The following is a 25988-nucleotide window of genomic DNA, read 5'->3' on the forward strand; positions in this document are numbered from 1 at the left end:
CTGAAGAGCATGTTTAAGAAGAATTTCAAGCTGATCGTGAAATATCTTACAGAAATTATATATGCTCATTTTAAACCATTTTCAGACATACTTATTTCAAACCAAATAGCTTTGAACATTTCAACTGTAAGACTACCAGAAGCACAGAGTGGTAGAAAGACAACGTTATTTTAAATTCCTAAGACTACTTTCACTTTATTTCTCATACCTCTTTTTTCTGATCTACTGTAATCTCTAGTCCTGTTACTTCCCCTTAACCTAACAGGGTTTTTTGGCTCTTTGTACAGTAGATATTACCTTGTAAGAAGCGAGACCGCTCTGAAACAATGCTACACTTTTTCCTTGACTCATTTGGTTCACAAGACTCAAACTCCATAATCACACAAGAATATTTCTCGGAAGCAAGAGCAGCTACACAGTAGAAAAATAATTCCAAACGAAGCAGTGATTTTCAGAAAATTCAGAGAGAAAGAAAAGTGTAAGTCAACCTAGAAATTACTTTTGAGATGTGTGTCATGGACATGATTTCAAACCAAGTGTTACCTCAAATTTTCAAAGTTTCAATCACTGGGGAGGATCTTAGGAGTTGTGAAGGGCTGGTTGTTTAGTTCTTGCCTCACATGAGAAGTGAGATGCCCTTAGATTTAAAGGGCTTTCTAATACTTCTGCATTACTGTGACATGAGCCATAAGAATCAAACAGACAAACTCCAGTACATTTATTTGGGTTGAGACAGCAATTCTGCAAGCTGCCTGCCCAGCCCTTTTGCACAGGCTTCTGCATTTATAGCAAACTGATGGAAGTGAAGTTGCACCGAGAAATGAACTACTACATTTAACCTACATTTAGCTCTCAACATGAACAGGTTTCTGCTAACTTGCCAGAATATGAACTAGCATATATAATCTCCTGCAGCCTATTTTGCTACTCTCTGTGCAGCACTAAGTAAAAGGGAAGAGAAACACAGGGACACTAATGTCTAACACCATAGTTTATGGTTAATGCTCTCAATTCGGTATTCCTAATCCACAGGGATAAGTATATCAGTAAAATGAATGCAGCACCTAGAGTGGACATACCAATTTACTCCAGATAATGGTGTAAGCATGGTGGTAAAGTTGCCTTAGTTCTGTGAAATACTTCAAGAACAAACACACATAAATCCAAGCTGGATGCATTACCTGACTTCAATCTGCCTTCAATTCTCCTCAAAACATTGTCAAGTACTTGTGGTGCCAGATCAATAGATGAAACTCAAGAACAACAAACATCCTTAAGTGTTTTTGAAGGAAAGCGTAATACAACTCTTAAAAGACCCCGAGCAGTAAAGACATTCAATTTCCATCAGATTACAACTTTGAATCTTGGGTATTTCTGCAATTAATCTTTTCTATTCAATATTAAGTCTCTTCATTGCAAATCCCAAATTAAGATCTGTACAGGGCAGTGACCTTGTTTACTGTAAAAATTACAACCATGGTCTCATGCTGTAATATAACTGTATCCAAAGTGCACTACCTCTTAGACCTATCAGATTAATTAACATTGTAGTTACTCTGATACGTTTCCTGAGAATGATTATGAGAACTACCTGATCCACTTGAGACAGTGGAAGCTTCTAACAGGCTGAGTATAAAATACATATGCTACTACAACTTTTTTATATGGTAGCAGCAACCACATAAAACAGTTAATCTGAAACCTGTTTACAAAATTCAGGAATATATTTCTATTCCAGTATTACTCTTCAGGCAAATTCAATTTTCCAACTTTCTCCACTTTTCACAACCAGCTGTCAAGCTTCTTTTCCAAACCTATGAAGTAATTTTAATAACCATGGCAGATGTTACTGTAACAAAAATATTTGCATTTGAAATAGGTTGAAAAACAAGTACAAGAAGTATTAAAACATAACTTGCATTCAGTAAGACAAGAAATTTCAAAGGTTGTAATAAGGGATGTACAACAACATATTGAGGTACATAAAATATTAAGCTGAGCCATAGTTTAGCGTGACTCACGTAAGGCTATAAAAATGCTGTTACAGCAACAGCCCACAGCTAGCAATAAACTGTAATGTCTTCAGCAGAAGATTCTGCTTTACTATAAAGAAAATATAGTTTGCCTACACTGACCTTTACATTTATTTGAAGCAATCCTAATTTATCCATCAAAGGCTGACCCATTTCCTCTCTAACCCTTACCAAAACAGACCATAAAAACAGTGGTGGAGGAAATGCTGCTTTCACCTACTCCAAAACAGTTCACACAACTTGTGTTCAGCTTTAATATGTGCCCTGAAACTCATAATTGAACTAATGTGCACTTGCCTTTTCACTGAAAATTAAGTATCATTTTTGTTCACTTTCTACCTAAAGCGTGTAATAAAATGTGAGGCTCTGACTGCACACAAAATATTTAACCAACAGACACTGACAGGAAGGCTAATTCACTTGCACAACTCATAAGGAAAGGCAGCATCTTTCACTAAACTGATAGCTGCATTTGCATTTACTTTCTGGTTCTTTTCCTGTTAAATAAAGACAAGGGCTCTTGCAGCTAAAGTTGTGCTGCATCTGTGTCTCATCAACTCTGAAAAGAACCGTGATTTTTGCTGCCTTCACAACCTACTGTGATCACAAGCCAAGAGCACAAGAAAAATCAAGTAGTTCCATGAACACCAGAACTCTAAAACCTGACTTTCTAGAAACTTTTCCCATATGGATTCTCTGATGTCTTATAACACAGCTGTACTCACAATGCAGCTTTATCTTCAGAAGGGTACTAATTTGAATCACATTTCTCTCCCTCAGAAGTTATTTTCTCCAATCCTTAGAAACACCAGTTTGGAGATTTCTACTTTATTGACAAATGTGACAGAAATTTGGATTGAACAGGTGCAAGTATTTGGGAGGAAGTTCAGATGATAAATCTAAAAAAAATCCAGCAACAAAAACCTAACCATCACAGCTCTTGGGATACACAAAGTGGAGAGGAAAAACAGAACAATACAAGTTAGCTGAAAGTATTAAACAGCTAGCAAAAGACTATGGCAGATAAGGAAATAACTGATAAATCCACATTATGTAGAAGGTTATGGTATACATTAGAAACAGAAGTTGTGCCTACATTAACTTGCCTGTCATGAAATGACCATCACCAAGAGGACAACACAAAGCATCCAGTTTCATATTCACCCTGCTGGACAATCAGGAACACAAAGCTTCATCACAATCAAAATGCATTCTACCCAGTACTAAGCACTGCTGGGGGACATAACAGCTGATTATCAAGCTCCCTGGTGATACTGGAAGACCACAATAAAGTCTCCCCGGAGCTTTCTCTTCTCCAGGCTGAACAGCCCCAGCCCAGGACACTATGTTAGAGCATATCTCTACCTGAAAAGGACACAGTCTCAAGCTGTGCCAGGGTAGGTTTAGGCTCGAGGTGAGGAGAAAGTTCTTCACAGAGAGAGTCGTTAGCCATTGGAATGGGCTGCCCAGGGAGGTGGTGGAGTCACCATCCCTGGAGGTGTTCAAGAGGGGATTGGACATGGCACTTAGTGCCATGGTTTAGTAGTCATGAGGTCTTGGGTTGGACTTGATCTTTGAGGTCTCTTCCAACCTCATTGATTCTATGATTCAAGGTATGCCAACTCTCCTGTTTGAACTCAGGTCTGTAAACAAATTAGTTTCACAAAACAATAAAAGGACAGAAGGAGTTTAAAAAAATATCTGAAAATTTACCAAAATCACTGTTCTACAATGAAAGGCAATTAATACACTTGCTGGAAAGGTCCATAAATTCTTTTTTCTATCAAATACACAGCTTCCATACATTTAATTGTATAGAACTACTAGCAATATTTTACTCCTCCAATCACACACTACACATCAACTCTTGGTACCAGTTTTGTAGAGAAGCTTCTTTAGACAAGTTTCAGGTTTTCTTTACACTTGTCCAAATTATTAGTATTTGAGGAATAATAGAATTTCATTAATTATGCTGCTAATCCTCCTAACAATTATGTCCAAACGTGCAATAAGTACACCTGACTTTTCCACAATTGCTGCTTATCTACGGTGGCTCAATAAACACTAATCGACTCATACTTAAAAGTGAAAGTGTTCAGTAGAGAGCAATGGTACACAGTCTGAAAGATGCTGACATGAACTATATTTAATAAGGCTCTAACAAATGAATTGGTCAGCCAGAAATGAGTTTTAGAGCAATTCCTGCAATCCCATTGCTGCCATTTACTGGTATGCTTGCCCTTTTCAGAAGTATGACTGACTTAATTGCCAAGGTGGAGAATCACAGGAACTGTCAAATGGTAACATGCTACAGCACTGAAGTCACTATCAAGACACTTGGAGTGCTCAGCAAACATACAAAAAGCAAACTATTCGTAACTTGTCACATGTTCACAATATAAATGAAAAACATTCAGCTTCACAGGAGCTTTAACACCTGAAATGCACACACTTACTTTCTGGCTGTTCTGAATCTACTCTTGTTTAGCATCTTGATGCTTCCAGAAAGCAATTCTCTGCATCAAGTATTAGACTTTAAAAAAAAAATTAATTAGAAACCCTCCAAATTCCTGCACATCACTCACATGGCTTTCTTTTAATGGACAGCTATACTAAGTCAGTGAAGCTGAGGAGTAGCCCGATTTGTCACAGGTTTTTCTTCAGAACTAGCAGGCCTATAGATAGGATTTCATTAATTCTCTCTGTACCGAATTTGCCTGGGCAGTAGATTTGCACAAACAAAACCACTACTGTCTGATGACAGTTACAGAAGAATATGCCACATACCACATCTTATGTTACTGAACACTACTCTTAAAGTCTCTGGAACTAAGATACTTTAAGTAGGCACAAAATAGTAAAGCTTAAGATAGATTACAGGTTAATTATACACTGCAAACTTTCTCAGAGCACAGGGGCAAGTTTGGAACGTCTCAGGCAATGTTTCTACTCTATGTAGCATTAGTAGTGAAATAAAAATACTTCTGCCACTAGAGTCTATCTCCTTCTCTGATGTGTTCTGAATTGGGCCAGAAGTAAAGTTACATTTACACTAGGCAAAGTTGCATCCCTAACAATATTAGCAAATTACTTCTAGCAAATATGTATCACCTGGGCAAATAAAATGATGCCTCTCTGAAAAGATTTCTCATTTAGAAAAATTTAAAGCAGCCATGCACAGGGGAAAGAAGCAGTAGTATCAGCAGAACTGGAGGAGGAATCAAGTTTCCTGTGTAAGAAAACTAAATGCTGATCCTTTCTCTTCCTCTTCTTCCCTGTTCTCAGAAAACAAACACAGAAGAATGTAAATAAAAATCTATTTCACATCTAGAAACTCTACCAGCAGGCATCTGTAAAGATAACATAGCCTCTACAAAAAAGCCTTAAGGCCTCAAATTACCAACAGACAAGAAACAAACGAAAAAACAAAGAAACAAAACCCACTGCAAACACAGCATGTTCCTATTATTAAAAGTGAACTGAAATGGAAGTTATATACATCAGCTGCTCTCTAATAAAACATAAAATATCTAACATTTGATGAAGGAAATGAAAGGCTTTCCAGACGGTTGGTTGTGTTGTATCACTTCTATCGAGTCCCTCCAATACCAGTCTTTATATACTTCCACTGCCTATTAAAAGTCACTTTTCTGTTCTGTTTCCCCTCTTCAAAGTTCTACAATAAAAACAACGTGGCCTTTAGGGTCATATGCTTGTACACAGAACTACATGAAATAGCAAAACTGTGAATTCTGTTGCAGTAAACTACTGGTATTTTCCTTGTTCATTGGCTACAGCAGCACTTGTTGATTCTTGGTTTGCAATAAAATAGCCTCAGAGAAGCAAGATAGCTAAAAGGATATTTCTGAAGTATATACCTCACAGGGTAAAAGCCTTGGAGAGCCCACCATAATCAGAAAAACCCAAACACATACCCAAAAAAACCCAAACAAGCCACAACCCCAAAACAAACTTGTGACGAAAAGTTTTATCGTTTGCCTGCTATCTTTTCTTAGCAACGAAAGGAAAGTTTCTTCCGCCAGCCTATTGCTCACTCATAAACATGGCAAGCCGTTGAAACGTGCTAGTGGCACCTGCCAAGCCTCCAACCCCACTTCCTCGGAAGGCCTTTAGCGGAAAGCACCAACGTCTCTCCCCCAACGAAACCAGCAGCGGCGGGGGTGCATGCCGGGACAGTCCTGGCAGCCCGCGGGACCGCATGGAAGGCTGGCCGCAGCAGGGGCACCACTTGCCCCCTAGTTCTCAAGCCCCACACACGGCGAGGAGGTGGTGTCTCCGGTCCTTTTCCCCACATACCGGCAACGCGCCCGCGGCCCTGCAAAAGGGCAGGGAGGGGTGGAGACGTCCCCCACCCCGACCTGTAAACGGCCCGTCCGAGCGGCCCGGCGCCCCCCGGGCCTGGGCTTACCAGCTCTTTCTCGCCGCCTGAGCTCGGGTCGGGGTAGGTTCAGCGACCCGGAACATGAACCCGGCGCCTCCCCCGGCCGCTCCCCGGGGAGGCTGGCGCCACTTCGCAGAGACTGAGCCGAGAAGAGACGGAGAGGCGGCCCACTGCAGCACCGGGGACTAGCAGGCGAGGGCCGGGAAGGGAGGACTCGGGCGACAGGCGCTCTCCCTTAGTCCCCCATGATGAGAGCCCGGAAGCAGCTGCTGTATCGGGAGGAAGCTGGAAGCGACCATCTCGCCTCTTCGCCTCTCTCTCCGGACAGTTACCCAGGAACTCCACATCCCCTCCGACACTCCCCACCTTGTCTCTTCTTGCATCTCGGTTCAGTTCCGCGGGGCTTCTGCTACCGTTGGTGCCCTGCCTCGGGGCTGCCATGAGAAGGGCCACCCCCGCGCCCGCACCGGGTGGTTCGGTCCCGTTGCCATGGTGGTGGCGTCGGTAGGGAGGGAAGGAGGAAAGAGCATGGCTGCTTTAGCCCAACTTCAGGACAGGCTATCGGTGCTGCGGGAGGAGTATTTCCGTAGGCACAGGTAACCGGATCGTGCTAGTAGTGGGGCGTATGTTCCGATGCTGGGCTGAGGCTGGCCGGGCGGGCAGCTCCTGGTCTCCCTCGGCAACGAGATGGCGGCACTCCCGCTGAGAACGGTTTAGCTTTGAAACCGCAACCCCTCCCCTCCCCGCGGGCATTTACCCTCCTTGCCCCCTCAAATATTTCCAGAGTGATCCGAGAAGGCGCGATGGCAGTTGACACCGTTTCTTTAAAGGGTCCGTTTATGCACTGAAAATAGCGTCCTCCTGTTCCCCCTCCCTCCGCCCCCTGCTAATTTTGAGGGGAAAGGACCCTCTGGAAACTCCCGAGACGCCGCAAATTCATCCCTGTCCCGACCCGGGATCCCGCCGGCTCCCTCCCTCCTTCCCCGCTTCGCCGACGCAGACCTTCCCGGAGAGTTACTCCTCTTGGGTCTCCCTCTGGCAGTGGCACACAAGCCGTGGGCCCTGCTCTCCCCGTTCAGATCTGTAACTTTACTGGACGATTAGTTTGTCCCGTTGACAAGCATCAGTGGTTGGGGCGGGGGTTGGCTTGTTTGCTGTTTTGTGGTGGTGGTGTTTTTTTTCACTTAATTAGCAGAGAAGCCCCCAGCTGCTGAGCAAGTTGATGTTTATTACCAACATTGTTTAAAATTGGGCATTGCTACTAAATTGGATTATTCAGCCTGAGTTTCTGGGGTGTTCTGCCTCTTTCTACTGTTAAGGAGATGTTTATTATACTAAAGATCAAAAATGTTCCTTTTAAGACCTGTTTAAATAACACATAGATTTGTGCTGTAAATGCTTTTATTCAACTGTATTGTTGCTGCTGGGGGGAAAAAAAAAAAGAGGGAGGAAAAAAGTATATTTAACACAGTAGCAGTTTTTTCCTTCTTCACTGATTAATCAATAATTTGTTTTAGAATCCAATTACATCATGAGCATGAATAGGAAAGCTTCTGAACATAGCTAAAAGTACAGTGAGCTCGAGTCCTGCCTGCAAACAAAGTGCTGTGTTTTCCTGTTCTTTCCCTGAACTTTAGTTCGTACTCCTGTGGCAGTACACACAGCAGTTCACTAAACGAGCATCAGTTACAGAAGACTATGCTTGTATTTCACGTACTTCAGGTTAGAAAGAGCAGGCTGAGCCAGACATGGAAATCCATTGGAGGGCAGCATGCTTGATGTTTGGGGATTTGTTTTTTTTGGCAGAGCTTTCCAAAAATAAATTGTTTCCCTTTTAAGAATATGCTATAATCCATCAGCTTCTTGAACTTCAGATTTTCAGCTGAGAATTTAAATGAGAAGCTTTAAACAGTCCAGGTCAGCAACTGAATGGGGCTGATCAGTAATATGATCTTCGTTCTTTAAAGTGAAAAACTTGGATTACTTCAACGCAGCTGTCAGCAAAATCCTGAAACAACTCAGAATATCTTGTTTAGAGATTGTGGTAGATTCTTTTTTAACTTTTAATGTTCATAAGCGAGGCTTTGATACTAACGTGTGTCAAATTTGCAGTGATCTTTGAATTATTTTTGGAGCATTTATGTTTTGAAGTCAGACAGCAGCTTTCATTTCCCTTTCAGAAGCCTGTTTTATCTACATAACGTACTCGAGTTGTTAAAATTGACAAATCTGGGATGTTGTGAGCATGTGAATTGGTGTAATCTATGCAGTCACTCATCATTCACACACAACTTCAAAGCATTCAGCAAACAATACTTAATGCTGTAAAAAAAAAAAGCTCAGAAGTATAATAGATTTAATAGATTACTAAGTATTTACCTTTGTTGTTGTTGTTTTTAATAAATTGCCCTGTTTGCAAATACCTCCAAGGGTAAGACATGAAGCACTTACATCCACATGTGTCAAACACATTTTAAGACAGAAGAAGTTTCTTTCTTTACCTATGTATCAAGACCTAAACCCAGAATTCTGTAGAACACCTAGAATACCTACACCCTCCAGAGCAGCTTGACTTGAAGTATCCCTGGTGAAGTCTAAGCGTTCTTGCTAGCAATTAACCATTGCAGGAGGAACATAGTAATTGAAGTGTCTTAAAGTAAAACCACAAGTTAGAAAACTTTGTCTTTCAAAATTTATTTCCTATTTTAGGACTCTACACCTGTTCCTTTAAAACTTATGGCACGCTGATGACTGTAATATCATTCCTGTTGGTTATGGTTAGACAGGTTTACCTGTTCTTCTGATCTTAATAGCCCTTCTGTCATGCTTTATGCAGAACTCTGTTCATGTCAGAGGTATGAGGTTTCCTAAACCATTTTATTACTTATTCAACTTTTATTTACTGTAACATCTGTATGTCAGATGCTGACCTTGAGCATGCCTAGCTAACATTCAATAAAGTCTTTGAGAAGTATGTGACTCTAAAAGCTTTATTCAAATAGTATGACAACTATATGACCCGATCAGAAGGACAGATAGCAGCTCGAGCAGCTTACACCTCAACTACTTCTGTTGGCAAGGCCACTTTGAAAGTGGTTATGGAATTACACTGTAAGAACAAGTCTGTTTCTGGTCTGCTTCAGTAAACTTTACAAGGACTTCTAAGCTGATTTGACCAAGCAAGCCAGAATGCTAACTAAAAAATCTAAGGGGGAGTAATAGGGAGTGTTTCTGGTCTTCCAGAACCACACTGTTGCCATTCCCGAGTAGGTAGGACTGGTTTGGAGCTGTCACCATTGACACAGCCAGTCCCACATCCCCCTCACTTCCAAGCTGTAATCAGGGCTGCCTGTCCATATCTTTTTAATCAAAATCATTTACCTCTAGGTAAAAGTAATTTGGAAGTTGCTTCCTATGATATCTAGGAAACTGTGCAAGAGAGCAGCAGGGGAGCTCTTTAGTGTAAATGCCAGCTTTAATATCAACTTTTGTGGTCTTAGGCAAAAAAAGCCTGTTTCCCACAATTTACAGGTATGGACAAGTCTGATGCTTGTCAGATGGCCATGAAAATGGGTGACCACTTAATGTGATTTGGGAGCACATGCTACAGCAGATAGTATAAAATGAATTGAGCTAATGCTTCTTGATCTCTGGTAGTAAATCTGTGTTTTATTTTTGAAGAACTGTAATAAGGATAATCCTAATTTATCAGATAAAAATTAATCTTGTTTATGTTTACTGTGGAAATAAATTTTGGCACAACTCATTCTTAGGAGAGCTAACTAATATGAACTAGTTAAGAAAACTACCCAATAGAACCTAGCTGTTCTTGTGCCAGTGGTAGGAAATTGAACTATTTGGTAAATATATTCCTAATAAAAATGGGATATAAAAAAAAAACATGTAAATAAAAAAATATTTTTTAAGTTTAATACCTTAGTCACTGACATTTTGAAGCAAACAAACAAAAAATAAATGAAAGCTAGCCAGATTCTACCCCTCAGCATTGGAACTCGTAGTGGTAATGATTTCTTCCTGAAGTCACTGAAAATCTATTTCTTTATTCTCTTTTTGATTCCTGGTTTTCCTTACCTGACTTTTAGCTTTGTCTCAAACACTATTCTCCTAACAGGCAGGCACAGAAAGAAGGCAAGGAACAACTACTTAGGAAATTATTTTCTGACTTTCTCATGAACCCCTTCTGCTTTCCCTCCTTTCCCACTTGTGCTCATGCCTTTTCCTTGTACTGTGTCATTTGACATAAAGCTTTGACAGCTAATAGTTCTTGGAAATCTCCTTAAAGTCATTGATTGTCCACCTACATCTATCTTGCATCTTCAGCTGCCTCACCAGTATCTCTGTCTAGATGGCCTTTTTTCTCATGTAACTTTTTCTGAATACTCCCTTTTCATTAGTTCCTCTTACATCTCTATTAATCAGTGATGCAACCCTGCTATATTTTCTAATTCTTTTGTTTCCTCTTGTTCCCTCCTTGCCAGTCTGAAGCACCTGCCAATACGCTGCCAGCTTCATTTCTGCATTATCTCCAAAATTCATGTCTTTGAATTCCCCATTGTGGAAAGTCCTGTCAAGATTCAAGAAGCTTTAGCATGGACTGCTATATTTCCATGTAAAAAAATCCCCATGGTTATCCTTTTGGAATCTATCCAAATGACTAACACCACTAGTTTCCAATTCCTGACTTCCTTTTAAGCCACAACGATGCAAAATACTAATTTTGTATCCTGACAGTCCCAGCCTTCTAAAGTTTGGAGTTTTCCACATCTACTGTTGTCCTATGCTTTCATTGTTGTAATTCATTTAAAAAGTTCTAACTTTAATTTGTATCTTACTTTCCTTCAATCACCTCTTCTTTAATATTTTTCTTCTTTAAATTGCTTCTTAAGAAATTAGCTAAAAATGGCTAAATTCTCCACTTCCACTTTGTACGACCAGTTTATACTCATTTAAAAAGGTCTATAGACAAGGAGTGCATCTGTCACGGTTATTGATGATATCATTTTTCAGGCAATAAATAAAATATCTTGTATTGGTCATAAAACAATGTATTTGGACTAGATCTCATGTATAATATATGCTTCTTATTAATTCAACATGTATCATGATAATATTAACTATGGTTGCAGTACTCTTTATCTTTGTTACCTTCATAATATGGAACTAATTTAGATGACATTGTTCTGCACAATCATTTAACTATTAAGATGCGAAAAACCTGATGAAAAACATCACAAACTGCAACCCTAAGACATAATAAGAAGATTTTATTTGATTTGGTTCTAAATTATGCTGATGACGAGTGTTACTGCTTTTTGTATTTTCAGAGCTGAAGATGAAGGCAGAAGAAGAGAGTACAAAGCAGCTGTCAAAATCCAGAGCTGGTTTCGAGGATGCAGAGTTCGAGCCTATCTGAGGTAGTAGGTTAAGCCTCTCTCTTTCCATCACATGAGTAGCATCTCACACTGCAAAAGATAGTTGAAAACCCAAGTCTTTGCCAGTCCGTTCTGTAGGAAATTATTCTTCCACATGCACAGTTGTATTTGCAGTAACTGATGTATGAAGCACAATGTAATTATAATGAGCATGTAAGAAGGGCTAAATCAGCTAAGTAAAGAGGAGGATTTATCTGCAACTGTGTACAGTGATCCTGCTCAGTGTCCTCTTTCCAAAGGTGTCTGATTTATGAGTACAAGCTCAGTATAGCCACTTGTCAGTGCTCTGAATTACCCTCTCATTTGGGCCCTCTGAACTACCTGCTGGAAAATACTGCCTCCAGTGACTCTAGCTGTACTGCAAGGATTCTAAATTTCATGTCCATAGTTATGTGATAAGAATGCTTCCCTACAGAACTCCTTCTAGGCAGCCCCAAAGTAATGATTGCGTTATTTTCTTCACAATTGACACGAGACATCAATTACAGAACTTTTAGTATCATAATAAAATATGTACAATAAAGACATAGTAAAAATTTACTTCAGTTATGCTAGATATAAGCTAATAAAAGGGGAAAAGTAATCTAAAAATTCCAAGTATCTGTGAGTTTTGTCAAACAGTTAAAAATGGTAAAGCTGTGGAATGTTTTGCACTGAACTTCTCTCAATATGTTGGTTAAAACCATTCATGAAAATGCAATCAGGTATCTTGCAAATTACATATGTGAGGTTATTTCATCAGACTTTTTTGATGACAACTGAAATAGCATATAGGTAAGTTTGCAGGTTTCTGGTTTATTTCTAGAATGAAAATGTATGTGTGTGTATAAATATTGGTTTATAAGGTTTTATGTGTATATATGTGTTTATACATGTATAAAGTATGGTTGCAGTGTCTATGTTTGGAATAAGTATGGATATAGTACACTGTGTTATTTTTAATATGAGGAAGAAATAAAGTTGTCATGTAAAATCTAAAACTACTAATTAATGATGCATTTCATTTTAGGTATCTGACCAAAATGGTGATCTCTATACAGAGGTGGTGGAGAGGTTATCAAAGCAGAAGATACTTCAGCAAAATGGTGGAGGTAAAAAGCTAGCTTTGAAAAATGTGCTTGGTTATTTATAGAATAGATTCTATGTATTGTAGGACATTAGCCTGTGTTGGAATTAAAAGGCTGGAACTTGATTCTTTATATACACAGACAAATACTTAACTTTACTGTGATGAAAAGCACCATCAATTTCAGTAAGCCCACTCATAGCAGTCAAGTCATTGTTTTAAGTGTTTTCAGCTCTGGAGTATTTGTCTCCAAACCAGCAATGAGATCTGTTCATGCAGAAGCCTGCCTGCATGATGCTAATTACAGAATTGGAGCTTTACAAGATGCTTCTTTTTTTTGCTGGTAGAACTTTTAATTCTGAAAATATATTAAGCCACTGTGTCTACACGTTGCTCTTCTATGTTTTAGTGGTTTAAATTTCTTGCTTAATGAACCTTGAAGTATTTGAGAGTTTGCCTTAAGGCACACCGCAGATCACAGTCAATCTAATTCCCTTGATAGACTTGAAGATAGCAAAAGTGTATCATAGCACACTGTTATCAGGTTTAGGAGATTAAGAAGAAACTAATTTGCCTTTAACATAAAACAATTACATTTTTAATCTGTAGTTTACTTCACAAATTTGTTAACTTATGTCAATATTTTGCAATAGGTTTAAACTTGTTGGTCATTTATTCTTGATTAATTTTGTTAAATTGCTTTGTTTCAGTTAAAAGAGACGATTCAAGAAAAAGCAAAATAAATGAGCCATAACAGCTGGTACATTACAATCTGAAGTCCACACCTACTGAAGTGTGTTTTCCAGTAGTAGGATTTGTATGCCTAAAGGCTTGTCAATTTCCCCCCCCAAAGCCTATCAGTAATCTAATTAAAGATTTTTCTCTCTTCAAAGTTACTTGGCTTAACTAATAAATTAGGAGTCATCCTTTCAGGCTGTGTTTTTCAGTCCATCTTCTAAACTTCTAACTTTTGAACACAGGGCACATATCTTCATGGTTAGATTAGGTTCCACTTGCAAATAGGGTGACTTCAGTTGAATATTGTCCCTGTGTTTTAAGGAAGGTTTGTTTAAACTAGAAAAGTTTCTGGAGAAGAAGAAAGATGTGATAATGTATGTTAAAATTTGTTAATGAAAAGAATGGATCCATGCTGCCACTGGGAAATGGGAAAGAAGAAAATAACTTCACATGAAACATTGACTTGTACTGCCAAAAGACACTGTGGAACTCCCTCTACTGCATATTTTTAAGAGTAAGTTAGACAAATGGTTATCATGGCTTAGATATGCTTCAGGCAGTGTTTTAGGTAAAGACATCTCATTACATCCACTTCAGTTCTAATTTTTTTTTCCCACAGTTAAATCATTATAAAGTGAATTTCACTTTCAGGTGATTTATGTGTTCCTGTATTTTTCAAGATGAGAATAAGAACCATGTCAGCTTTTGGCATCTGTTAGGTCTTTGAAAGGCCTGAGGCAGGACAAAGACCTGATAGTGGCCATTTTGCATATTTTTTGATTCTCTCAAATTGTAAGGAGCCATCTTTATTTTGCCCACCCTATGTTCAAATGTGATTTCTTTTTTGTTGCTGTCGGTAGTAATCAGTTTCCTATTTTAAAAAGAATTATGCCACTTCAGAGAATTATTTTGATATGTGAAAGTTGTAAAAAGAGTGGTGCTCACTTAAGATACAAAACAAACACATTACCACTGTGCCTACTGTCCATTGCACCATTCTGAGTGGTGCCTTATAGGTGAGATAGCAAGAAAATTCTTCCCAGATAACCAGCCTACAATAGCATTTGAAATTGATGCCCAGTGATAGGATGAGAGGCAGTGGGCACAAACTGCAATACAGGAGATTTTACTGCGAGGGTGGTAAGATATGGGAATGGGGCTGCCCACAGATTTCAAGTTGTGCTTGTGGAGTCTCCATCCTTGTGGATACTCAAAACCCAACTGAATGAGGCCCTGCACAATTACTTCTAATTGCCCCTGCTTTGAGCAATGGTTTGGAACTCCAGAGGTCCCTGCCAACCTTAACTGTTCCATGTATTCATGAAATTTGAGGTATTTTACCTCATTTCTGTATTACTTCTTTCTTCTTTTGCCCTGTCTTCTTAAAAAGCACACTTCACAGCTACATTTGAAGACAGTTTCAAATCAGCACAGATTTCCTGTAATAACCATGCTGAGATAGGCTCACACATAATTCTTCAAATAGACTTAAACGATAAGCCCTTGCCAAATCTGAAGTCTATGAAATAATGTAGGGCAAAAAAATTGTGCAAACCCACATTTAATACACATATTCTAAATCAGCCCACAAGCTCATCCAGTTTCTGGATTTCAGTGTTTATCCAATATTAGCCATGCCTGTAGTAAAACAGAATCATATCAACAAGCTTATGGACTGTGCAGCAATTGATGTAGCAATCCAACTTCTTCCCTCAAATTTTGTGCTTGCTGTCTCTTTGGTTAGAAAAGACTGAATGGGACAGCTTGGTTGGAAGCTAACCTGAAAACTGTACAAGCACCAGATAAAAAAGGCATCTTTTTCTCCCTTTAGACCACTATGTTCAGTGTTGTATATTTTGGGGTGGACTTAAATATGAAGTTCAAGTGAATTCCCTATGTTCATTACCTTTATTCAGTTAATGACTGAATTTGGAATATTTTAAAGAGAAACAAAAATCTCCTCAGCAGCTTAATGCAACTTTTAAGTTACAGGATCAGTTAATGTTTGTTATAAACTCTTCCTAACAACTGTTTTAATGACTCCTGATTATGAAACACAATGATACATTAAACATGATAGTTCTTTAAATACAAAAAAAATTAGTCACTTCAAAATTTGTCCACTGATAACGATCAGATTGGTATCTGCTGCCAGCAAACAAGGCAAAGCATATGCACAAAATACCCATGATTACTTGATAATAAATCATTTTAATGGTTATATTCAAAATTGTGGAATTTGAGTGGTACTGATGCGGAAAATAACAAAGGCTGAGGCTCATCAGATTGGTTGTCCATATGTGCATCACTACTAGTATTTAATTTGTTACTCCTAGTGCCTCTTCCTTTGATTGTTAACATACACTACGTTAAAAAAACCCCAACTTTTGGTGGTGTTTATATGACTACAATTATGTGAGTTGCTATATTCTGAATATAGCTACTTTGGTGTAAAGCTTTGTTTCCTAGTATTAATCTCAAGCTAAAATTAAGAACTGCATTCTTACAGTTTTCTTAATAACTTAGTTATGTAGGTTGTATTGGATTCTGAAAGTCTTGCATGATCTACAGGAAACCAGGTAAACACCAGAACATGAATCAAACTATACAGCACTGTTTCTTTTTACAATATCTCTCAGAGTCAAGAAATCACTTGTTAAAGCAAAGGGAATTGTAACATTTCATTGTTGCATGAAGTTGGCATGCATGATAGCCTCATTTTCAGATTACTCTGGATGGAGATGAAGTTGAAAAAAGTTGGTATTTTAAGTGATGTATTTTGTGACCATTCTAAACAGCTCAGATTCACCTCAGTAACCAGTTTTAAGTAGTCCCAGACCACCATGAATTAGGCAAATGCATATCTGGTCTATTTTAATATATCAGAATAATTGCCCATTCCCATCTTGGACCACGTGTTGATTCCTTCTCTCAATCTACTCACAATCGAGTTTCTTTCTCCTTTGAATTTGACATATTGTATTAAGTGCCTAAAGGAAAAAAAACAGTAATCAGGATCAGATCACATTTATAGGTGATCCTTAAACATGTTTTTAAACTGAATAGGAGAAAGAAGTACAGTAGTTTATACACAAAAGGTGTCAGGTATGTTTTGGAATCATAGACTAGAAGGGACATCTCTATATTAACATCAGCGACAGATGCGAAGACTTCATGGTTTGGAAGCGGAGATGGTGGGTTTGGATGAGGTGGCAAGGTAATCCTTCCCAGAGAGTCAGCCTTGCAGTGGGACCTTGGCAGAGAGCAAAAGAATGAAACACAACACAACGGGCACAAGATGAAATGCAGGCAATTCACTTAGGCATAAGAAAGCAGATTTCTGAACAAGAAGGCTGCAGTTCAGGAAAGAGCCTTTTGTTTACTAGGAGAGCACATAAAATAGACTGGAGTTGTTATGGCTGTGCAATTGTGGACAGGGGTGAACACATTCTCCATCACTTGCAATAGAGGAATAGGATTGGAAAAGAGAGGGCAAATTAATTTGCAACAGAACCTAGATGGTGACACAGGCTTTGGCTTTTGGTATAAGACAGTTGTACAAGCACTTGCACATTTGCCTGACTTGTGATTTAGAACAATAGTGAGTCAAAGCAGGAATGTGTAATTTCCTTTTTACTGCAAAAAAAGTAAGGTTTGGATTTCTCACACCTAACTGAGGTATGAAAATTAGGATCCTATTGGCTATCGACTATGTTTGTAAATAGCAAGCAGAGATGCAATTGCAAACCACCTCAACACTTTGCCAAGCCCAGGATGAAAATGGTCCCACTGTCTTTCAGTATTGAAGATACAAATAGCATAATGGTGTTAGGTCTCCAATTTAGGTTCTTCAGTGAAATGGGATGGATTCAGACCTAAGTGCTTACAGCCTTCAACTGTGAGAAGAAGAAACAAAGATGTGTGAGGTTCTTCAGTTTAATCACCGAGGGACAGAAATCTGATGAGAAAACTTAAAAATTTCCATTAAAAATGTGTTTTACCTATTTGGTAGTGTGACAGTTCTTACATTCCCTTCCAAAGAAATTAAAAATGAGCTGCAGAGTAAAATTGTATCAATTTAATCAAACACTTCAGGAATATACTTAGACCTGGCAACCATTATTTCATTCCAATATTAGCCATCTACAGTTAATATCACTCAGAAAACATTTATGGAGACAAAAGGAGAGATGGAGTCCATTTTTTATTCTACTTCATACCTTTGGGGTGTAGATTTCATCAAGTATATATAAGCATATGTGTGTATACATCTACATATGTATGTGAAACTTTTTGGAAATGTAGCAGTTCTGCATTTTTCTTTCAGGCAAGAAACATCTTTTCTACTGTTTCCATTATTAGTAGATCGGTATGATATTAAAGTGAGCATTTAAAATGCACCTTAATTAAACTGCAGGAATTATGCCTTGCTTAATGTAATGAAGAAAGAGAATTTAAAATGAAGTAGCATCATTGTGTTCATTTGTAAATAACATATTGCAGCCAACTGTTTCTTAATTGCCCAGACTGTTGATAAATAATCCAGTCCTGCTGCTCTCCACAGACAATTTGCTTTGGATCAGACTAGGCAATTCAAATAACACTAATTACAGTGAAACCCTTTTATAGTGAATTCCTGTTTGCCATGGGGGAGAAAATCACTATATCAGGGGAAAGCACTTTTGCTTTTGATTTGTGTCTAAAACATGAGAAACACATAAAAGCTGCACGTTGTGCTAAATAAAGGACATACTCTTGCATTCAAAGTACTTATATTTTACTTTTTATGATACAATTGTGAATTATGTTCATTTTGCATTTGTAATTAGAGGGCGGAACAGATGTGAAAGCTTAGTTTAAAGTGATGTATCCATTAAAATAACCTATGCTGCCAAGTGATTGCTTAGTATAATAGGGGATTCGTTCACTAGGAGAGGAATTCTACTTTATTGGAAGAAAACCAGGACTTCAGGAAATGTTTTCTATATCAGGGGATTCACTGTAACATAGTATCATTGTATTTATGATTTTATGATGGTAAAATGAATATTAAATGAAACAAAATTCCCAAGGATTACTCGAGAGGCAGCTAAGTACATAACATTTAGTACAGATGGTTGGAAGGCACAATTTTGCTCCATCACTGCATCCGTATCCTTGAACGATTTCGACTGAAGACAGCATTTCTTTGAATTTTTCATTAAACCAGACGTCTTGAAATATGAATTCCTTTTATGTTTCTGTGAGTTTTGGCTAAAAGAACCCCAGTGAATAAATCATACAATACTACGTGTCACCAGCACTTGTGAATATTTCTGCTTTGTTATTCTACTCTCAGTAGAGCACCATTGATTATCAAACTCAGCGGAGAGCATTTTATGATCATATATCTCCATTAGCTCCTAGTTTGACTACCATAGATTTTTCTGGTTAAGCCTGCATTATGTATTAGGAAGCCTATCTCTTCAATACAAAGTTTGATTTTATTCTCTCTAAGCCTAGAACTCTTATTATGTATTATGTATAAAGATTCTTATCTTTTATATGTAAAAATAGAGGCACTGCCTTTGTGTAACTGAAATATATGCCATCTCTCTTCTTTTTTTTTCCCCTTGATTCACAGACAGCATATTTTATTATGAAGATGAATTTCTACAATGAAATGGCTGTCAGGGTAAATATTTCTTCACTTGTTAAACAAATGAAAAGTCAATTGTGCTCTGCATTTGCTTTTAATAAAATGAGCAAACCAGAATAATATACACTTGATTGATATGCTGATGGCAACAGCGGGAAATAGTACATAGTTAAAAATTAAAGTTACACTCAGTGGTCTGGATTGTATTTGAAAACTGTAGCTGAATTTAAGGCATCTGCATGTGTCTTGCCCCATTTGAATGTTCATTGTACCTCAGCACATACAATCCGGATCAAAACCCTAAACACTTTATCTGCCAGTATTCTTACAAATGCAGAGATGTATTTACAATGCTGACAAACTACAGGGCTTTTTATCTTTGCTGATGTGACTTGTGGCTGTGGTTTTTCTTTTGTTAGTACATGATACTTGATGTATCAAATCTCGAAAGAGTTACTCACAGAGCACAGTACGATTTCATTGTCTAAATCTAGAAGTGGATCTGCGCTGGTCTCATTGATGATATTATGAGCAGATTTTACTAAATGAAGAAGTGTATAAACAGTCCTTGAAAATTAATAAACATACAACAAATGAGGTTTGCTATGGGGAAAAATGCAACTTGTATTTAACTAGACTTCAGCACTTTTCCCCCTGCACTTTGGAACTGCACTTAAATATGTAAAACAAACATGGGAAGGACATGAGATAATTCTTGGGAAAAGGGACTTTGGCAAATAAGTCTTTTACAAGGGCATGTAGTGATAGGACAAGGGATAATGGCTGTAAACAGAAAAAAGGTAGATTTAAATTAGATGTAAGAAAGAAATTCTTCACTTTCATAATCAGTCATGAGATATGGGAACAGGTTGTACAGAGAAGTTGTGGATGTCTTGTTCCTGGAAGTGTTCCTGGAAATGTTCAAGGCCAGGTTGGATGAGGGTTTTGAGAAACCTGGTGCAGTAGAAGGCGTCCCTGCTTATGGCAGGGAAGTTGAAACTAGATGATCTTTAAGGTCCCTTCCAATCCAAAACATTCTATGATTCTGTGAAATCTCTTTATTTGAAGGGAACTCCTGCAAAGTAGGAAGATTCTTAGATTGGATTTTAATTATGTGAACTTTCTGGTTCCAGAAAAACTCAGGTTTTTGACATAGTGCCAGTTCTCTCAAAGGCACAACATATTCTATTTGGTGCATTTTAAAGAGCTGAAAGCAAACAAATTCTGCGGAAATGCACTTTTTTTGTTGCTGTTGTTTTAGTGTATTCCTTAGCTGGTTTAACAGATGCTGTAGTGGATCAATGCTGTATACTCATGCGGCTGAAATCATAGGTTAATAGATCCATAGAATGGTTTAGTTTGGAAGGGACCTTCAAGATTATTTAGTTTTTGCTCCCTTGCCAGGGGCAACAGCGCCTTCCAGTAGGTGCTCAAGGCCTTATCCAACCTGGTCTTAAACATCTCCAGGGAGGGGGTATTCATGACCTCCCTGGGCAACTTGTTCCAGTGTCTCACCACCCTCACTGTAAAAAATTTCTTCCTAATACCTAGTCTGAACCTACCCTTCTCAAGCTCAAAGCCATTGCCTTTCATCCTATCACCACAAGCCCTTGTAAAAAGTCCCTTCCTGGCTTTCTTGTAGCCCCTCTTCAGGCACTGGAAGCCTGCTCTATTATCTCCCTGGAGCATTCTTTTCCCCAGGCTGAACATCCCCAACTCTCTCAGCCTGTCCCCATAGGGAAGATACTCAAATCGTTAAGAAAACACAAGATGCAAGGCAGCTCTTAAAAGTTGTCTGTGTACTTTTAGAACACATTTGAAGAACAAATTTCAGAGGTAATTATGTATTCTACTCAAATAAAGCTTTGCATTTAGTCTTTCATTTTAAAAAGAAATTGAATATGTTCCCATTCATTTGTAATGGAAATATAATGTTGAATCATTAGGTGATATAAATCTTCAAAGTATCATTTTTTCAGTCATGTCCTTTTCTTTAATGGAAATTTAAATCAGTAGAAAAACAATAGAACAGATCTTTATTTGGTTGCAAATGTCAGAATCTGGTTCTCAGTCTACGTCCTGTAGAGCCATATCTGCAGATCTAAAGGTGCTTCCATTCTGAAACACTGCATGTTTTGTATTTTTTACAGTCATCTGGTTTTTTAAGAAGTAACCAATGTCCAGGGCAATAAAGAATAAGGCCTGTGGAGTTTCTGCATAGATGCCCTATGAGGAGAGGCTGAGGGAGCTGGGATTGTTTAGCCTGGAGAAGAGGAGGCTCAGGGGTGACCTCATTGCCCTCTACAACTACCTGAAAGGTGGTTGTAGCCAGGAAGGGGTTGGCCTCTTCTCCCAGGCAACCAGCACCAGAACAAGGGGACACAGTCTCAAGCTGCGCCAGGGGAGGTTTAGACTCGAGGTGAGGAGGAAGTTCTTCACCGAGCGAGTCATTCGGCATTGGAACGGGTTGCCCAGGGAGGTAGTTGAGTCATCGACCCTGGAGGCGTTCAAGAGGGGATTGGACGTGGCACTTGGTGCCATGGTCTAGTCATGGGGTCTGTGTTGATAGGTTGGACTCGATGATCCTCGAGGTCCTTTCCAACCCAAGTGATACTGTGATACTGTGATGATGTAGCCAAAATTTAGGTTTCCTAAGTCAATAGTGCCTCATACTCACACACTGGGAGCTTGATTCATGATTAGTACACTTCAGTGTTCTAAAAATGATAACTATTTATAGTTTCCAGTTTAATCGCTTGGCTTTGCTGTGTTAAAATACTTATTTCACTTCATAGCTACTGATTAGAAAGGTATTTTGGCCTTTGGCAATTAAGCATCATTGAGGGTGTATATACACCCATAGTTTTGAAGGCAGTCTGCATCTGTCTTACTGGTTTGCATTTAGTTGGAACAAGAACATCCGTTTCATATTTTAAATTAAAGCAGAAAACTTGTTTTAATTGATTTCAGTTTTGAGTACTAGGTCAGAATATGATTCTCCCTTAAAAAAAATAATCTAAGTTTGCTACAAAAGCTCATCAGCAAAAGTAATCCTATGCAAAAAAAAAAAAAAAAAAAGAAAGTATTTCCCTGAGCAGATGGCTTTTGATATATCAAGGTTTTGCCATTTGTTTTAGTGCTTAAAATAAACATTATTTATAAGATCACTTACATTTTGATGTTACTTAATGAGGAATATGCATCATTGATTTGACTAGCTTAAGAGGTCATTTAGAACTTGCCCGTTAACAAGCTGTAATCTGCTGAGCACACAATGACTTTGTTTAAAATTATCTGTTCAGTGCTGATCAATGACAATAATTGTTTTGTACCAATCACTTTTGAAACTTGCTAATTACTTTGAAGGGCATATGCACTTGTCTCTTTTTTCCAAGAATTTTTCGACCATTCACCTTGGAGTTAAAAAGAAGTAGTCATAACACACACTTCCCTGTGTAACAGATAGTTGGATCTTTCACATTGAAAATATGAACATCATCAGAAGCTGGTGTAAAGTGTTCTTTCCCAAAATGATTATAGTCTTCAGTTGTGTGATCTGACACACAGTATTAGGGAAACAGAATTCCAGCATAAAATAATTGGAGACATTGCAGTTTCTCTTACTTGTGTTTCATTCAGTTGAAATTGGTGAGGTCATTCTACAGAGAAAATGGTGTAAATAAAGGTAGAATGCAACATGTAATTGGTGCACAGAGCCCATTGGACATAATTACAGCTTTATACAATTTGAGTCTTTTGTCTTTCAGTTTGAGTTTTGATTGTTTAACCCAGAAGTATCCAGTTCTGCATATATAACTGTGAGGTGAACACCATCAGAAAGACTTTCAAAGGGACCATAATCCTCCATTAATGAGCACACAGCTATATGAGAGCCAAGTTACTCTTGTTGAGAAATTTTGAAGCCAAACAGAAAAACAAGGCTAAGATCCTTATTCACATGCAAAAGATTTTGCTTAATCCCAGATCTCTGAGGGCATACTCATTCTTTGCTCTCTCTATCCCTTTATAACCTAGTAAGCTTCTGTATGAGGAAGCGAAGATGCAGAGTATGAAATTTACTATCACCTAGTGCAAAGCATGTTTGGTACTTAATTTCTTTTTCCCATTTCAGCTGCCCACATTATTTAGTCATACTATAACCATTTCTAGAGGTCCAAATTCTTTTTATTAAAAAACCCTCAAATGAAAAACACTGTATTGGTAAAGGAAAATACTGACTTCTAAATTTAGTTTTGAGACTTAGTTTAGAAGGGAGGAAATTATTCAGGAAAGCTGGGGTAGAGAAAGTCTTTTTGCCCCCCATGTTTTTCAAATGATGCTTTTTAGGATGCCCCCAAATGTGAAGCCTTTCTCACAGAGGATGTTATCAAATTTCTATTAATAGAACTCTAGGACTAACTACAGATATAGAGATTTTTCTTTTATATTTCAAGCTTTATCTGTGGCAAAGTTTAGCCTGTATCTGGGGCTAAACTCTAAGAGTTACACTGTCACTTGATGACCCCTCCTCAGAACAGAAAGAGAATCAGGAAAAGGAGAGAAAACCCACACGCCAAAATGAAAAGGAACTTAATGAAATAGCCAAGTTAATACCTATCTCAGCACCAGATTCATAACATATGGCAGTCACAAATATTAGGGAAACAATGCTCAGGAGCAGAAGAAGGAGGAAGATGAAGAAAAAGCCAAGCTCTAAACTGCCTCCTTTATATTGAGTGTGATGCTAATGATCTGGGATACACCTGACCTGAGCTGCTGGACTCAGAACTGCTAATGGCCTGCAGCCTATGGCTGACCTCTGATTCTGTCCCAGCAAAACCAGGACAATCTGTTATGCAGGAGCCTTACTACAATGTGAGAAGATTATAATTAATGTACAAGAAATAGACATACATCATCTTACATTGGAGATAAAAGAACTGCAATTTGTAAACAATGTTTCCAGAAAGCCTGAGTCCCTGAGTTTCAGGGAAGCCTTCTATTCTTCTATTTAGTTTACATTATAACCTGAGCACAAAGGTGAGAGTGTAGCAGAAGCTATTGATGAGGTGGTGACTCAGTAGGGAATGCATGCTGTACCTGAGAAAAGGCACTAACACTGTCCTGCTTTTTTACTGTCCTTACACAGAGCAATACCACTGGCAGTAGCAGACACTTCTCTTCATTGTCACCTCCCAATATTAACAGTGGTTTAAAACTTGACATTTTTTTTTTGAGGTTGGCATTTAATAGTAGATTCATATCACCATTTAACTACAGTATGTTATGTTCTTCCCTCATCTTGCTCATTGAAGCCTCTTGGTGCTTCCACTTGATATCGCTTTAAAGGAAATCATAATATTTGGGAAATGCAACTGATATTTACTATGCATAAAAGATGTTGATTTGAGAGATCCTAAGTAAATTTTTCCCCCTCTAGATTCAGAAAAGATGGCGAGGCTATTATGTGCGGAAATATATCCATGATTACTACGCACTGAAGAAATACCTGGAAGCCATTTCGTTAAATAATGAAGTTGTCAGGTAAAGATAAAACTCTCTGTGGTAAAGCATTCTTTTCCTGTTTTTAATTGTGAAAAAGTTTATGACACTAATTATACTATTTCTCTGAGTGTAGGTTCCTGACCATTATCATATCTATATCATCTATATCTACATTTATATGTATGCATTTATATATCTCAGTCATCATTCTCTTTATCCTAAGCCTATGCATATTCTGCTACAATTCTGTTCTCATTTACACCATTATCAGTTAAGAGTAATTTCTTTGCATTAATTAGACCTATTCTGGGTTTATAGTAGTTTAATAAAATAAAATTTGACTCTTCACCTGTGCTTAGCACTCATGTATTATTACGCCTTAAATACACCTAAAAATTATTTTCATACTCTGTTTTCAAAATTGATTATTGAGAATGAATGGAAGTGCAGATTTGGATATAAGCTGCATACATGAGCCATACTGAAGTGGATTCTTTTCATAGTTACAGAAGGGATTCATTCATACTCCTTAGATTTCTAGCTAAACTGTTGTTACTACATGTTGTTGCACTATTTCTCCTATTCATCTCTGGTCTGGCCTGGAGAGGAGGAGACTCAGGGGTGACCTTATTGCTCTCTACAACTACCTGAAGGGGGGTTGTAAACAGGCAGAGGTTGGTCTCTTCTCCCAGGCCGCCAGCACCAGAACAAGAGGACACAGTCTCAGGCTGCGCCAGGGGAAGTTCAGGCTGGAGGTCAGGAGGAAGTTTTACACAGAGAGAGTGATTGCCCATTGGAATGGGCTGCCTGGGGAGGTGGTGGAGTTGCCGTCACTGGAGGTGCTCAGGAGGAGACTTGACAGGGTGCTTGGTTACATGGGTTAGTTGATTGGGTGGTCTTGGGTGATAGGTTGGACGTGATGATCTTGAAGGTCTCTTCCAACCTGGTCTGGTCTATTCTATTCTATTCTATTCTATTCTATTCTATTCTATTCTATTCTATTCTATTCTTTCACAGTACTTAAGCTGAAAGCTCTCTCAATGGAGGCAATTATTTCCCTCTGTTGTGATCCACGACTATTTCTTCAGATGACAGTGGAAACAGATAAAATACTAAGTGACCGTGATCGCCACTTTCTCATTGTTAAGTGAAA

At 38.4% G+C, this 25988-nt stretch overlaps 2 protein-coding genes across 5 annotated transcripts in view; one reads left to right on the forward strand and one right to left on the reverse strand.

The window, feature by feature from the left end:
* Positions 1-6687, reverse strand: part of GPATCH2 (G-patch domain containing 2) — a 114487-nt gene extending 107800 nt beyond the window's left edge. Inside the window, exon 1 of the mRNA XM_068153487.1 lies at positions 6463-6687. Within this exon, the coding sequence (XP_068009588.1) occupies positions 6463-6518 (56 nt within the window). The 5' untranslated portion in view covers positions 6519-6687. The remainder of the gene's footprint in view (positions 1-6462) is intronic.
* Positions 6688-6789: 102 nt separating this feature from the next.
* Positions 6790-25988, forward strand: part of SPATA17 (spermatogenesis associated 17) — a 91948-nt gene continuing 72749 nt past the window's right edge. For 3 of the 4 annotated variants that reach the window (XM_068153489.1, XM_068153488.1, XM_068153491.1), the window contains exons 1-5: positions 6790-7031; positions 11781-11870; positions 12898-12979; positions 19316-19366; positions 24771-24874. In XM_068153489.1, the coding sequence (XP_068009590.1) occupies positions 6925-7031; positions 11781-11870; positions 12898-12979; positions 19316-19366; positions 24771-24874 (434 nt within the window). In that variant the 5' untranslated portion in view covers positions 6790-6924. The remainder of the gene's footprint in view (positions 7032-11780; positions 11871-12897; positions 12980-19315; positions 19367-24770; positions 24875-25988) is intronic. The other variant, XM_068153490.1, reaches the window with a different exon arrangement.

Source organism: Melanerpes formicivorus, unplaced genomic scaffold (genome assembly GCF_026170545.1).
Source record: "Melanerpes formicivorus ecotype bairdi unplaced genomic scaffold, bMelFor1.0.p_v2 SCAF_26, whole genome shotgun sequence".
Classification (NCBI taxonomy): domain Eukaryota; kingdom Metazoa; phylum Chordata; class Aves; order Piciformes; family Picidae; genus Melanerpes; species Melanerpes formicivorus.